The 15,903-nt window shown below is 30.0% G+C and overlaps 4 protein-coding genes across 4 annotated transcripts, besides 1 other annotated feature; 2 read left to right on the top strand and 2 right to left on the bottom strand.

Annotated features, from left to right (window-relative positions):
- Positions 1 to 178: 178 nt before the first annotated feature.
- On the top strand, positions 179 to 3,652 carry TVAGG3_0718340 (Ankyrin repeat family; the record flags this gene model as incomplete). The annotated part of the gene is made up of 1 exon (XM_001328344.1): positions 182 to 3,652. One exon carries the CDS (start codon positions 182 to 184, stop codon positions 3,650 to 3,652), a length of 3,471 nt encoding a protein of 1,156 aa, XP_001328379.1.
- A 1,467-nt stretch (positions 3,653 to 5,119) lies between these two features.
- TVAGG3_0718330 (protein ubiquitination) lies at positions 5,120 to 6,355 on the bottom strand (the record flags this gene model as incomplete). The annotated part of the gene is made up of 1 exon (XM_001328345.1): positions 5,120 to 6,355. The coding sequence occupies one exon, from the start codon at positions 6,353 to 6,355 to the stop codon at positions 5,120 to 5,122; it is 1,236 nt and encodes a 411-aa protein (XP_001328380.1).
- A 251-nt stretch (positions 6,356 to 6,606) lies between these two features.
- Positions 6,607 to 6,827: a mobile genetic element.
- Positions 6,828 to 6,850: 23 nt separating this feature from the next.
- On the bottom strand, positions 6,851 to 7,900 carry TVAGG3_0718310 (GYP1P Ypt/Rab-GAP domain family; the record flags this gene model as incomplete). The annotated part of the gene is made up of 1 exon (XM_001328346.1): positions 6,856 to 7,899. One exon carries the CDS (start codon positions 7,897 to 7,899, stop codon positions 6,856 to 6,858), a length of 1,044 nt encoding a protein of 347 aa, XP_001328381.1.
- Positions 7,901 to 10,748: 2,848 nt separating this feature from the next.
- On the top strand, positions 10,749 to 11,917 carry TVAGG3_0718300 (cysteine-type peptidase protein; the record flags this gene model as incomplete). Its single annotated transcript, XM_001328347.1, has 1 exon — positions 10,749 to 11,666. One exon carries the CDS (start codon positions 10,749 to 10,751, stop codon positions 11,664 to 11,666), a length of 918 nt encoding a protein of 305 aa, XP_001328382.1.
- Positions 11,918 to 15,903: the final 3,986 nt, after the last annotated feature.

Genomic DNA, 15,903 nt, shown 5'->3' with positions numbered 1-15,903 from the left:
TTGTCGGGAATCTAACAACCCTAGATCTATCTAAATTGTGGGAAAAAAATTGAATAGTGGAAAAAATTTTTGAATTGAGGTGAAAAGTCAAATGTATGTAAAAAGAGTGTACTAGCAATTCTATTAATTTTTTCAGATTTTTTGTAAAGTTACGATTTTTTTTTCAAAAACGAATTAGGTCATGGATCTGAATTTCGAATACATTGCTGCTCATATCAGCGATTATATTAATAATGAAAACTTCTTCGATACATTTGATATGAGGGATATCAAAATAATCATGAAAAATTCACATTTGACAGCTGATCAGTACGTTACTCTTCTTAAACAATCTTCATCAACTCTCAATTCCAAAGAATTATATATCTATACAAGGAAGGCAAACGTTCGTGTCCAAAATCTCGAAGAAGTTGTTTCAATTCTTAACTCTGTGAAAAGATACATGAAATTCAATATATTTGATGGCATTACAGATTTTTTAAAACAGAATGAGAAAGTTATAAACGATTCTACGAACGAAAGAGAAATAATTCAAGATAAATCCAAAGCGTTTCAAAAAGAAAATGAAAATGCAACCAAAGATACTACTGTCAATGTAACTAATGAAAATTACAATCATTCACGCGATATTTTAACTAAAATCACAGAACTTAAGGAATCTAGTGATTTTGAAACAGTTTACAAATTCCTTGATGAACTTTCTTCGACAGGAAACCACGAAATGATTTCAAAATCAATCGAAGAAGGACTTTGGAAAAAGATTGCTCCTAAAATATATGAATATGATGATCATGAGAGAAATGTTCTTCATTTTGCAAGTGAAAAAGGAAATCTCAGACTTGTTCAATCACTCATCGAATGTGGTTGTGACAAAGAATCAAAGGATAATGATGGATATACTCCACTCATTTGTGCATCATCTAATGGTCATCTTGAAGTTGTTCAATATCTTATCTCAGTTGGAGCTGATAAAGAAGCAAAGGATAATAGTCTTGGATATACTCCACTCATTTTTGCATCATCTAATGGTCATCTTGAAGTTGTTAAATATCTTATCTCAGTTGGAGCTGATAAAGAAGCAAAGGATAATGATGGATATACTCCACTCATTTGTGCATCATCTAATGGTCATCTTGAAGTTGTTCAATATCTTATCTCAGTTGGAGCTGATAAAGAAGCAAAGGATAATGATGGATATACTCCACTCATTTGTGCATCATCTAATGGTCATCTTGAAGTTGTTAAATATCTTATCTCAGTTGGAGCTGATAAAGAAGCAAAGGATAATAATGGATATACTCCACTCATTTTTGCATCATCTAATGGTCATCTTGAAGTTGTTAAATATCTTATCTCAGTTGGAGCTGATAAAGAAGCAAAGGATAAAGATGGATATACTCCACTCATTTTTGCATCATCTAATGGTCATCTTGAAGTTGTTCAATATCTTATCTCAGTTGGAGCTGATAAAGAAGCAAAGGATAATGATGGATATACTCCACTCATTTGTGCATCATCTAATGGTCATCTTGAAGTTGTTAAATATCTTATCTCAGTTGGAGCTGATAAAGAAGCAAAGAATAATAATGGATATACTCCACTCATTTGTGCATCATCTAATGGTCATCTTGAAGTTGTTAAATATCTTATCTCAGTTGGAGCTGATAAAGAAGCAAAGGATAATGATGAATATACTCCACTCATTTTTGCATCATCTAATGGTCATCTTGAAGTTGTTCAATATCTTATCTCAGTTGGAGCTGATAAAGAAGCAAAGGATAAAGATGGATGGACTCCACTCATTTGTGCATCATCTAATGGTCAATTTGAAGTTGTTAAATATCTTATCTCAGTTGGAGCTGATAAAGAAGCAAAGGATAATGATGGATATACTCCACTCATTTTTGCATCATCTAATGGTCATCTTGAAGTTGTTCAATATCTTATCTCAGTTGGAGCTGATAAAGAAGCAAAGGATAAAGATGGATGGACTCCACTCATTTGTGCATCATCTAATGGTCAATTTGAAGTTGTTAAATATCTTATCTCAGTTGGAGCTGATAAAGAAGCAAAGGATAATGATGGATATACTCCACTCATTTGTGCATCATCTAATGGTCATCTTGAAGTTGTTCAATATCTTATCTCAGTTGGAGCTGATAAAGAAGCAAAGGATAATAGTCTTGGATATACTCCACTCATTTGGGCATCATCTAATGGTCATCTTGAAGTTGTTAAATATCTTATCTCAGTTGGAGCTGATAAAGAAGCAAAGGATAATGATGGATATACTCCACTCATTTGTGCATCATCTAATGATCAATTTGAAGTTGTTAAATATCTTATCTCAGTTGGAGCTGATAAAGAAGCAAAGGATAATGATGGATATACTCCACTCATTTGGGCATCATCTAATGGTCATCTTGAAGTTGTTAAATATCTTATCTCAGTTGGAGCTGATAAAGAAGCAAAGGATAATGATGGATATACTCCACTCATTTTTGCATCATCTAATGGTCATCTTGAAGTTGTTCAATATTTTATCTCAGTTGGAGCTGATAAAGAAGCAAAGGATAATAGTCTTGGATATACTCCACTCATTTTTGCATCATATAATGATCAATTTGAAATTGTTAAATATCTTATCTCAGTTGGAGCTGATGAAGAAGCAAAGAATAATAATGGATATACTCCACTCATTTTTGCATCATCTAATGGTCATCTTGAAGTTGTTCAATATCTTATCTCAGTTGGAGCTGATAAAGAAGCAAAGGATAAAGATGGATGGACTCCACTCATTTGTGCATCATCTAATGATCAATTTGAAGTTGTTAAATATCTTATCTCAGTTGGAGCTGATAAAGAAGCAAAGGATAATAGTCTTGGATATACTCCACTCATTTGGGCATCATCTAATGGTCATCTTGAAGTTGTTAAATATCTTATCTCAGTTGGAGCTGATAAAGAAGCAAAGGATAATGATGGATATACTCCACTCATTTTTGCATCATCTAATGGTCATCTTGAAGTTGTTCAATATTTTATCTCAGTTGGAGCTGATAAAGAAGCAAAGGATAATAGTCTTGGATATACTCCACTCATTTTTGCATCATATAATGATCAATTTGAAATTGTTAAATATCTTATCTCAGTTGGAGCTGATAAAGAAGCAAAGAATAATAATGGATATACTCCACTCATTTTTGCATCATCTAATGGTCATCTTGAAGTTGTTCAATATCTTATCTCAGTTGGAGCTGATAAAGAAGCAAAGGATAAAGATGGATGGACTCCACTCATTTGTGCATCATCTAATGATCAATTTGAAGTTGTTAAATATCTTATCTCAGTTGGAGCTGATAAAGAAGCAAAGGATAAAGATGGATGGACTCCACTCATTTTTGCATCATCTAATGGTCATCTTGAAGTTGTTCAATATCTTATCTCAGTTGGAGCTGATAAAGAAGCAAAGGATAATAGTCTTGGATATACTCCACTCATTTTTGCATCATCTAATGGTCATCTTGAAGTTGTTAAATATCTTATCTCAGTTGGAGCTGATAAAGAAGCAAAGGATAATTTTGGAAATACTGCTCTTGATGTTGCAAGAGGTTCTGTGAAAGAATACTTTTTGGAAGACAAAACAGAATAGAGAATAATTATAGGTAATGATAAAATATTAAAAAATAATATCTAAAGTCGATCGTTTTTTCCTATAAAAAATCTGCCTCCTAGAATTTCGGTTTTTTCCCCTCAAAATTTGGCAAATCTGGTAGACTTGGGTATACCCCCGTCCATAAAAGCGCACATTTCTGACACCTAAATGTCAAATGAGCTTAAGGCGCTGGACTTCTTTAAGGTCCTTACTTGTCCTTCAAGCTAATGAATCAGCATCCAAAATGGTACTAATTCATATGGTTATTCAAGAAACTTCGGAGAAATAATTTAGATAATTTCACAAAAACTCAAGAATTTCCTTTCAAATCAGCAACACACCTCTTGTTCCCGAAACAAATATTACTCCTAACATCAGATCTTGATTTATGTTGGTAGTTGAAATTTTGAAATACAAAACCAGAGTTTTCGAGCAGCAACGACAGAAATGACCTTTTCCCATGGAAAAAGGTCATTTTTGTAGTAGCTGTTCGAAAATGAAACTCTTGATTCAAATTTTATATTAAAATTAACAAAATCAAAAAACTTCGAGTTAAGCATATTACCAACGATAATATTTAATACTCCAAGATCTCAAACTTAGCAGACACGAGATTTTTATAAATTATTGTAATTTTTACCTTTTTGAAGTGGATTAAACAATTGTTTATATAATCATTTATTTGCATATTCTTTTTACATCTTATTGATATGATTGTTTTATAACGTTTCCGATTTAATCAATAATCAATAGAAATTCATAATTCACTCTGTGGAGGTGGCTCTGGTTACTTTGGAGGTGGTGGTGGATCTGTTTCATCAAGTCGTCATGGTTCAGGTGCAGGAGGTTCTTCGTATGTATCAGGTTGTGATGGATGTGTTAGTGTTTCAAAAGATTATTCATTCGAAAACAACAACTCATTCATTGGTCCTGTTCACTACTCTGGACTTTCTTTCAAGAACATTCGAATGCTTTCAGGTGAAGAACAAATTCCAATATTCACAACGTCAACGAATAACCAATATGTTACATACGAACAAGGTCATCTCGGTGATGGTGCATTCAAGATCACTCTTCTTGAACGCATCAACATCTGTTCTTGTCAACTTAATCCATATTATTTTTCATATTCTCTATTTTTCTCATTTAGTTTTCTAAATATTTTTATTTGTTAATTTATTATAATTTGTTTTTGACATATATTATGAATTCCCTTAGATTAATTTGAAGTTATATAAAACAAATAAGTTGATCGATATTGGTTTTACATGGGGTGCAAAAAAATTTTTTTATAGAGTTTGCTATTATAAATAATCAAATCCTTTAATAAGGTAGCGTACCAACTGCATAAGCAAAATATATAAAAGAAAAATAACATATATCTTTTGACTACTTTACGCTGATAAATTTTAAATGCAAAAAGGATGAATAGATTGAATGTAAAATAATCGTTTTTGAATCAATTTATTTTTTTAAGCTATGTATTTTTCCTGAAAAGTCAAAAACATCAAGAAGCAGCCAATCCCCATTACTATCATTTTTACCGGTTTGTGTTAATTTAAATGATATAAATTCATCATTTGTTTTAATTTCATATTTTCGTATTTCCCCTTGTTTTAATGGTGAGTTGTTTACTTCATGAATGACTTTTGTATCTCCATTAATAGTAGTGCCTTCAACTTTCCATGTTTGAAGACGGCCTCTCAATTCTCTATAATCAGGCGCGGTTCTAACATTGTACTCAGTTGGCTGAATTGCATAATCTTGCTTTATCTTCCACTGAACCCATGAATTAGGAGAATTATTTGTTTCGAACCATGCGTCATTTCTATATTTATTAATTACACCATGAAATTCATTAGCATAAGACGAAGCAGTCATTTCAACATTTTCACTTCCGAAGTAATTAGAAACAGTCTCAAATGCATTTATAGATCTATCTTTAGAATTTGGATTTCTTGATCTTATCAATGAATCTGCAAATGAATTAACAATATTTTGGAAGTTATTTTCATTGGCTAAACATTTGAAATCGTTGATTGTTTTTTCGCTGCAAAGCTCAAAATGAATGTTTTCAACTAAAGTATAGAAATCTGTACTTTCTTGCAAAAGAGAAATTATGAAATTCGCTAACGAATCTTCATCTTTGACAACAAGTTCTTGATTACTAAAGATCTTTTGAAAAATGTCAATTCCATGTTTTTTCGAAATTGATTTAAGTTGGTCTGTGTTAATTTCATAGAAATGTGATGATATAAAATTAATACATTCTGTTATCTTTTCGTTTGATGAAATATCTGAATAGAATTCAAGTAATTTAACGCAGTTATCTTTATCTAACTTCATTTGATCAATTATGTGAGCTTTGTATAAATATGTTAGTTCTTGTATATCAAGTGACATTCCAATATTAAAAAGATCTTTCAAAACTGTTTCATCGCACTCAATTTCGGTTTTATTGTATTGAAGGATGTTTTTTAATACATTATATGTTTCATGTAATTTAATATCTGTTTGTATATCAATTTTGGCAATGTTATTATCTAAAAGATATTGCGAGTAAAAATTTTGAGAAATTGCAACTGCAAATGACTTGGTAACTGAGATTTCAACATTATTGATTGTTAGTGTAATTTTGTCAAGAGACTGATAGTTATTGATCCTTTGTAGTATTTGGTTATTGAGTTGAATTCGAACCATTTTTTTTGAGACCCCTATGAAATTCATACAAAATTAAACATAAAAACGCCATTGGCAATGTCATACAATGACATTATTCATTTCACTTAATAAATTGCTCAAATCTTTTATATCGTTGAAGCAGTAGTGATGAAATGATTTGTTGAAATTAATTGGGAATATAGTTCCTCATTATTCTTTACATTTTTGTACTGCTATTTAAAAGTCCCCTAAAATATTATTGGTATTACTTTTAATATAACATCTTTATTTAAGGGTGTACTTACCACTTTCTGATATTCTCCAAAAATATCAATATATCTTTATTGTGATTGCAAAAAAAGTATAACCGTAATTTAATGTACTAAGTAGTGATTTAAAATAACTTCTTCGCGAACAATTTTAATGACCTTTTACCTTAGAAAATTTGGATAAAAAAACTAGAATGTCAAAAAATTGAGAGCGTGTCAGAAAGTGGTAAGTGCACCCTTAAAAATGGAATTTTGTATATAGAAATATTTTTACAATAAATTTTTTGACTTTTTCTGTCTATCAAGATCATCTCGGATCTTTTTGATGTCTTCTTCTGTGATGATTATCTTTCGTTCTTGGTGTGAATCAATGTCAACTTGTGAGTCAACATATTTGAGAAGTGCAATGACATCAAAATTAGTCCATGATTGGATTGCAGATATCAAATTAGGTCCAAGAAGAAGCTCATTCTGTTGGATTGCTTGATATGTGTGTGCTGCAATGAGATGTGCAAAATAATTCTCTAAATCTGATTGAGATGATGAATGAAGTAAAATTTGGTCCCAAATGAGTAAAAGATCTTTGTAATTGTGATTATCGCAGAAGAAAATAAGTCTCCAGTTGAGTGCATAGTATATAGACATGATCTTGTTGTTTTTAACTGTTTTATGGTTAATTTTAGAAATCAAATCATCTGCTAAAACATAAAGTGAACTTCGTTCAACATCAAGTGCATTATTGATGTCACTGATCCGTATGAACTTGTAAACAAGATCGAAAATTAATCCTGGAATGAATTTCTTATCAATTTCAAGGAATTTACAAAGTTGGAAGCCTAAAAGGTACAAAACAAGAGTGTAGCGATCATATCCTTGTACATATTTGCATGAAGGATATTTAACATCGATGAGACCAAGTACTTCTTTCAAATCTTCCATAACTAAGTTGATATCGATATCATTTATTTGAGAATCGTGGACAAATCGCTCGTAATTGACTTTGCATCGCAATACATCTGCTAGTATAGTTTTATAACTGGCTGATTTTTGAATTTCTTCTAGTCTTGAGAATTTTAATTCTTCATAGTTCATTAAATTATGTAGTAATTCATCTTGGTAGTTATCGAATGTTAACACACCTGTTTTAAAGTAGTACGCAAGAATTCTGATCTGAGGTTTCTTAAATTTTCCTTTTTCTTTAAGAAATGCGTCGACATCATTCATGTTTTGGAATAATTTCCCGCCAAAAGATGCTGTATTAAGTTTCAGAAGACATTTAGCGAGCTTTTCTTTATCAATCTCATCCGAAAGCATTAAATTTTATGTAAAATTTTCAATAAGATATAAAAAAAACGATAAAAAAACGATAACCTAATCTATATGAATTTCTTTATGAATAAGTCTTAGAAGGATCATATATGATAAAATTGTTTAGTATGTCAATGTTCCCAAAAGATCACGGCTCTTCCAGACTATAGCCTTTGGGAACAATTTTATGGATGTAAGGAATATTATACTCAAGTCACGGTTAGTAAAAGGATTAAGGTAAGTTTCACTCCAAACCGAACAATTTCTATTATATCTTTCAATATTATAAATCTTCTGATTTCATATTCAATACAATGATTAACAACTATAAAGAATATGGCGCTAAAATTAACTGTAAACTCTATATCGAAATGAAGACTTCCATTAACCCTAACAATCAAAGTTTTTCATCTATGATGCAGCCAGAGGAATGACCATAACAGCATTCCAAATATAATTTATGTTTATTTTATTTGTTGTGTTTGATAAATATACATTCTTATTTATAGTATTAAATAATTTCTTGCATTTAATTTGTCGGTAAATTCGAAAACAGTTGTGACATTATTTCAGGCTTATAAATATGCCTGAAAAAGTATCAGGCAATTAATATATATACTCGCTTTTTAATCGCTGTTTCTCCTCTCAAAAAGTAACTAATATTTTCAAAATATATTACTCACTTTTTCCGAAACCAAAAGTGTAGAAAAAAGTGAGTAATATACCCTCAAATTTTTACTTTTTCAATTTCCCTGAGATCAAAAATTTGATTATAACCGAGTCAGATTTTAGCATTTGTTCATCATAGTATTACCATTATAAAGGTTCTTTGATATCCTATACTTCCATATCAGTGTTGGTCTCTATTGTATTTCAAATAGTTCTATAATTTGAAAAAAATTCTCCATATTGAGTTGCAAAAGTAAAAAATTGAGGGTATTTTGAAATTAATGGTTTTTCCTATTTTGAAATTATTCACAAAATTGAATGATTACGACGATCAATAATATTTCTATTGCTAAAATACATACTAATATAATACTTGACATTTTCTTGGAAATCCAGAACTGACAATGAGCAATAGAATTTGTAAAATCAACCTTAAATCACTACCTTATTTTTGATATACGCAGTCTAAAGCAGAGAATTTGAGTCGAAAATAACATACTGAGACTTACTACAAAACGGAACAAATTCATAACGCAAAAATCTCGCATTGTGACGAATATTTATCATATATTTGGTCACAATATTACGGAAACACCAGTCCGCCGCCAATTATTTTGGGTGTCAACCAGAGTGTAAATCAAACTGACAACAAGTGTTTCACATATATCTGCAAATTCATTGATATTCAAGATAGAGCTATTAAATTCCAACACATACAAAAATATTCTATTTTACTATGCGAAAATGTTTTTTCTAACGGTCCAGGCACAATTTATATAGATGGTATTCATAAAAATGACATTGTCATTGATAAATTCTGTTCATATGAAAGCAAAACTCCATCAGATGGTCAATTTATTTATATCGATGGTGCAGTCAACAGTACAATCGTCCAAGGATCAATTATTTATGGAGGAAATAGATCCTTAGAAACTGGAATGATTTACAGTTATGCCAGTGAATCATCTATTTCAGAAATAAACATTTCCAATTGTATTGCAAAAACGTTTACAGCTTTCAAATTAAGTTTTTATAAAATGTTAAAAATGTCATTTTGCAATATCGAGAGCTCAAAAGCAACTGAAATCTGGCTAAATATAATTTATACTCCATTGATATTTGAAAGGTATAACTATATTAACAATTCCCAAAATCCCACCTATTTTAATGGCATGTTTTTGGTTTCACAAAGTATAGCTAATATTTCAGATTCCGTTTTCAAAAGAACACGATGATATACTTATTTGAGACATCTCAAATGGCTCAAATATTTATTTTTAGATGTGTTGTTGAATACTATTATTTGACAGATACTGGTTCTGTTTATACATCAGAAAAAGAAACAGAATCATTTAATAACGAATTAAAGTTCATTGGATTAAGGCCATGCGAAGGAGATATAGTAGTTGTATTTGTGAGAGCCAAAGAGAAGAAAAAATGTTCAAAATTTTATCCAAAATATTTTAATCTGGATAAATATCATCTTACTATTATGTTAATCAATAAAAGCTAAAAATTAAAAATTGACATTGTGAATTGTCGGAAGATAAATTGAAAGCAAAAATGGGCACTTACAGAATTGAAGAAAATTTATTATGCGATGATTTTGAATAGATTGCTATTTCAGAAGATTCTAAGTAAACACTTAGTTTCTTAAAATATCATTAAAATTATTTATAAAATAAAATAGTTATTTGTTTCTAATATTTAACACTTCTGAGAGGTATACATTCTGCTTCAATAGAACTTCAAAATATTTATAATTTAATTTAAAATTATTTTCATGAATAGATCCTGTTAACTATTATTGAATAAATTGCCCACACACACACCCAATTTTAATAATATTTTATATCTAATTACATAATTATGCAAGATATTCAATGTCAATTTTCGGTTATGGATCTGATCACAGAAAATTATTTCAAAATATAATTATCAAAACTATTGTTTAGTTATTATTTATGAGCACATTAAGTGAGATATTCAAACCATAACTGCCATTTCAAATTTTGAATTAAAAATATTTTTTAAGATCAAGAGCTGATTTTGTTAGACTAATTATAAGGCATATTTACTGCAAAAATCAGAAACAGCAAGTGAACCTATTAAATTATAACTGCAATTCAAAAAAATTGTCATGTTGAATAATCAACAAATATTGAATAAAGACTTCATTTCTTCTAATGCTTGTTCAACAGCATGAACAGAAAGCCTTCCTCAGCTGGATGCGTGAGACAGGCAATATGTTTACAGGTGATGAATATCAAACACGCCTTGGAATTTGGATTGCCAACAAACGTCTTGTTCAAGAACGTAATCGTGCCAACCTCGGTTTTACGGTAGCACTCAACAGACTTGCCCATCTCACACCTGCTGAATACCAAGCACTTCTTGGATATTGTAATAACGGTGTTTCTGTAAAAGCAGTCAAATCTAATGCAGTTTGCATTGATGAAATCGACTGGCGTTCAAAGGGTGTTGTTAATCCAGTACAAGATCAAGGACAATGCGGCTCTTGCTGGGCTTTCTCTGCCATTCAAGCTCAAGAATCACAGTATGCAATTACCTACAGCAATCTCCAAAAGCTTTCAGAGCAAAACCTTGTTGACTGCGTTTCCACTTGCTATGGCTGCAATGGCGGTCTCATGACAAGCGCTTATGATTATGTTATCAATCATCAGAATGGTAAATTCATGTTGGAAAAAGATTATTCATATACTGCTGCTGAAGGTTCATGCAAGTTTGAGGCAACAAAGGCTGTTTCAAAGATCACTTCCTACATTCCTGTTGCAGAAGGCGATGAAAAAGATCTTGCAGTAAAGATTGCTACTTATGGTCCAGCTGCCGTTGCAATTGATGCTTCTGCTTGGTCATTCCAAGTTTATTCATCAGGCATCTATGATGAACCATCATGCTCCTCTTACAACCTCGATCATGGTGTTGGCTGTGTAGGTTTCGGTAAAGAAGGCTCTAAGAACTATTGGATTGTTCGTAATTCTTGGGGTGAATATTGGGGTGAAAAGGGCTATATCCGCATGATCAAGGATAAGAACAACCAATGCGGCATTGCAACAATGGCTTGCATCCCAGTTGACAAATAAACATTTCAAGGTTCAGTATAAAAGTTGACCTTAAAAATTGATTTTTTTTATTCAAATTGGAATTCCATACAGTTGCTTGAGTGGGATAAATATTAATGCAAGAATGGTATAAAAGCCCCTCATTATTAACTAATGATAAATCTCAGAATTGTAAATGTGATGCTATTTGATATGTTTGAACAAATTAATAGCTATTCGACAAATCTTGATTATAAAATAAGCTGAATTTGGGCATGTTTAAGATGGTCGTGCTACTAATATTTAATATATGTCACTTTTTACAATTGTCAAATTTTCAAAAAAAATTATTCCTAATTCGAAATATAGATAAGAGGAATCCCAGATCATAGTATCTGGGAACATTTCTGTGGATGTACACTCTATGAAATGTATGTTACAGATAGTAGGCTCATAAATGAAAGTTTCGACATTTTTGTTAATGAAGTAATTTTTGAAAATTTAGCTCCAAATGGTGTCATTGATATTCAAAGCAATGACGACAAAAGTCTGCTTCTCGCATTTTGTACTTTTTTCAATTCATATAAACCTGATAGTGGAACTATAAGCAAAACTGGATCAGGATCATGTACGCAATATAGAGTTTGCAACTCTAATCATATTTTGTTTGAGAAAAATATTAAATGCTCTCATTCAATCCTAAATCTTAGAATTTATGACGACAAAATTGACATTTTGGAATCTTCATTTGAATATATTAAACCAACTCATGCTGTATTATATAATAATGCAAAATTTGAAAAATTAGTATCAATAAATATTTCACACGCAAATGATACATGTTTAACTCGTGGCAATGATATGGCAGACTTTATAGTTAATTTCAGTAATTTTTATGATGTAACTTCTAATCAAGCAATTTTTGAAGTCCCAGTTGTAGCAATATCTAATATAATAAAGTGCATCAATGGAGATTATGGATTTTTTGTTGATTGGGGTATAGTTCTAATTCGCTGTTTCATAAAAGAATGCAGTACTAAGAAATTTTTCCAATTTTTAATTGTTTCCGATAATCCTATAAATTTATTAGGATGTCATTTTGTAGATAATTCGTTTGAACCAGATTGGGACAAAAATGCCAATATAAACACAACAGAACCTTTTAATACAATTGAAAATAGGCATTTGTCAACAGTTGTATGTGAAGCAGAAAGAAAATTTTTGCCTGAAGATGACTTGAAATTATCATCGATATGTAATATCAATTCAAAATTCAAGAACATTTTCCCTCTCTTTCATGTATTGACAAGTTCTAAACGGAAAACTAAAACAATTCTCAATCCAAAAAAACGAATTCATTCAGAATCATCACTTAAATCTAAAATGAAAAAAGTTTTGAAATCAATGAGAAAATAGCGAAAAAAATTTAACTTGAAATCATATATTTCTTGTAGCCAAGGTTTGATACTAAGTATATATTGATGGATTGTTTTTCATATGAACCATTAATCATTATAAAAAGAGGTTATTATTTAATACATAATCTATTTATTCATAACAAATATAAATTATATTGTTATAGGTAATTTAAAATTCGTTTCAAAAGCTGAGTCAGACAAACTGATTTTTGTAACAGAAGGTGTTGGATACTTAAAGAATGGAAATTTAATTATTTTCAAGTAAATTACTCCTCCCATGATGAATGTTATTGATCCTATCAATCTGAAGTAACTATATTTACTCCATTTCTCACCAAACTTCTCATCTGATTTTAAGATAAACTTTCCATTAAATGCATGATAAATAATCAAATCAATGATCCAACTTATTGATCCACTGACCATTTCAACAATAGGATATCCAACAGAGTTAGTTGCCATAATTGTTCCTGTTACACAACAATTATATACGCATGCAATAGGAAGATAAACTAGAAACAAAAGGATAATGGCAGAAGAATGAAAAGCAAGCAAAATTGAAGAACAAAAATTTTCATGCAGAGATAAAAAAGTATGCTCAGGAATAAAATTAGCTATTGGATAAAATCCAAAAAGTACTATAAAGAATCCAAAGATTCCATTGAATCCTGTCATCAGCCATGGAGAAACATCATTTTCTTGAATAATTTTTTGTATCAAAACTGTTCTGATTGAAATTAGCAGCTGTGAAATTAATAGTAATATACATGGTAATATCTTTGGTCTAGTCATATTTACAAACTGGCCATCAATTGCAGAAATGCTCTCAATAGAACAGAATTTGTCAATGACAATGTCACTTTCAATATAACTAGTGAGACATAATAATATCGAATATCCGACAATATTATATAATGATATTGATTTGCTCCCGAATGCAGAGGCATTTTGATTCTCACCGGTAATAAATTTCGAAGGACGACTAATATCTGCATGATATTGTTCCCATATGCTATTTGGATCTTCTTTGTGTAATAATTATTACATATGATATCATTTTTATTGCTCAGTTGATATGAAAAAATTTTGTCATTTTTAAAAGTAAAATTGAAAGAAATTGCTATTGAAAATGAAACAATCATTGAACGATCTGATTAGGATTAAGTTTTTGTGTTTCTGATTGATCTTATTCATGATAGGCAGAGTAATCTCATAGTTTTTTGTTATGAAAATAATGAAATAATGAGTTACTTATTTGTCACTTTTTAATTTTGATGAATCAAATTCTTACATCTCACTATCACTGCAAAAATGTCATTTTAAGAAACAATAGATAAATTACCATGATATTTAGTGTTATATTTATTGATTACAAAAATATTTCTAGTGATTGTTATTCAGAAGATGGTAAAACACTTAGAGAAGTTAAAGATAGATCGTCAAATCTCAGGATATCAGCGAAATGCGAGATTATTCAAGATAATTGCTTTAAAAATCTTAAATCATTGGAATATTTTTCATTTGAAGAAAATCCGAACTTAACATTTATAGGAAAAAGCAGTTTTTATTCTTGTAGTAGTCTCAAAATTGTTAATTTATCTTTTTGTAACAAACTTACAATAGTTTCTTCAAAAGCTTTTTTTCTTTGTTCTTCTGTCACTGAATTAATTTTACCAAAAGGCCTTCTTGAAATACAGAATGCAGCATTTGGTTGTTTTTATTATATAAAAAGTGTAATAATTCCAGCATCTGTAGAAATATTAGGACAAGATGCATTTTGGAGCTGTAAAAATCTAGAAAGTGTTGTTTTTGAGGAAGGTTCAAATTTAACTGCTTTAGAAACTGAAACATTTGTAATTACTAAGATTACTTCTTTTCGAATTCCTGAAAAGGTGGCAAAGTTTGATGGATTTGCATTTAATGATGCCAAATTAACAAATCTTACTATTGATGATAAGAATAATTATTTAATAATTGAAAATAATACTGTTTTATCAGCAGACAAAAGTATTTTATTTTTTATTTGCAACAAATCCTTTCGAACATATGAAATTCCAGATTTTGTTACAACTTTAGGAGATTCTCTATTTTCTAATTCCAATGTAGAATCAGTAATAATTCATAAATCTGTTACAACTATAGGAAGTAAATGTTTTTCCTCTTCACAACTTACTACAATTATAATTCCAGAAAACGTGAAAAAGATTGGTGATTGTCTCTTTTTGGATTGTCAAAATCTAGTAAATGTAACATTTCAAGGTTCTTTGGAAATGGGAGGAAAATTATTTAATTGGTGTGCTATTCTTAATCATGTAATTTTCCCTAAAACATCAATGATTGTTAATTCAGATTCATTTAGCTCTTATGATACTTCAAAATTTGTAATGTCATTCACTAACAAAACTTTATTTTCATCTAATTCAATTCAAAGAATCACAAATGTTTCTATTTCATATCTGCCGGAACCAAATCTTATAATTGATACAAACTGTTTAATAGTGAATTATGATAAAACTGAAATTTATGAATTTTGGGGATATTACTTCAGTGAAATTACAATCCCTAAAACTGTAGAAACCATTAGAATTAAAGCATTTGAAAATTCTGATATTGAATACATAAATTTTGAATTAGATTCGCAACTTTCTGTGATTCAAGATTATGCATTTAGAAATTGTTCACATTTAAAATCATTAAAATCTTCTTTAGCAAACTTGAGAACATTAGGTGATTCAGCATTTAAAGATTGCAAAAATTTGATAATAATAAGCTTTGGATTTCCAAATATATTTATATTTTATAATGCATTTGAAAATTGTATAAATTTAGTAAATGTAACCAATATGACCAATATACCAGAT

Source organism: Trichomonas vaginalis, chromosome III (genome assembly GCF_026262505.1).
Source record: "Trichomonas vaginalis G3 chromosome III, whole genome shotgun sequence".
NCBI lineage: Eukaryota > Parabasalia > Trichomonadida > Trichomonadidae > Trichomonas > Trichomonas vaginalis.
Note: the sequence above shows the minus strand (reverse complement) of the source record. Positions and strands in the feature narration are given on the sequence as shown.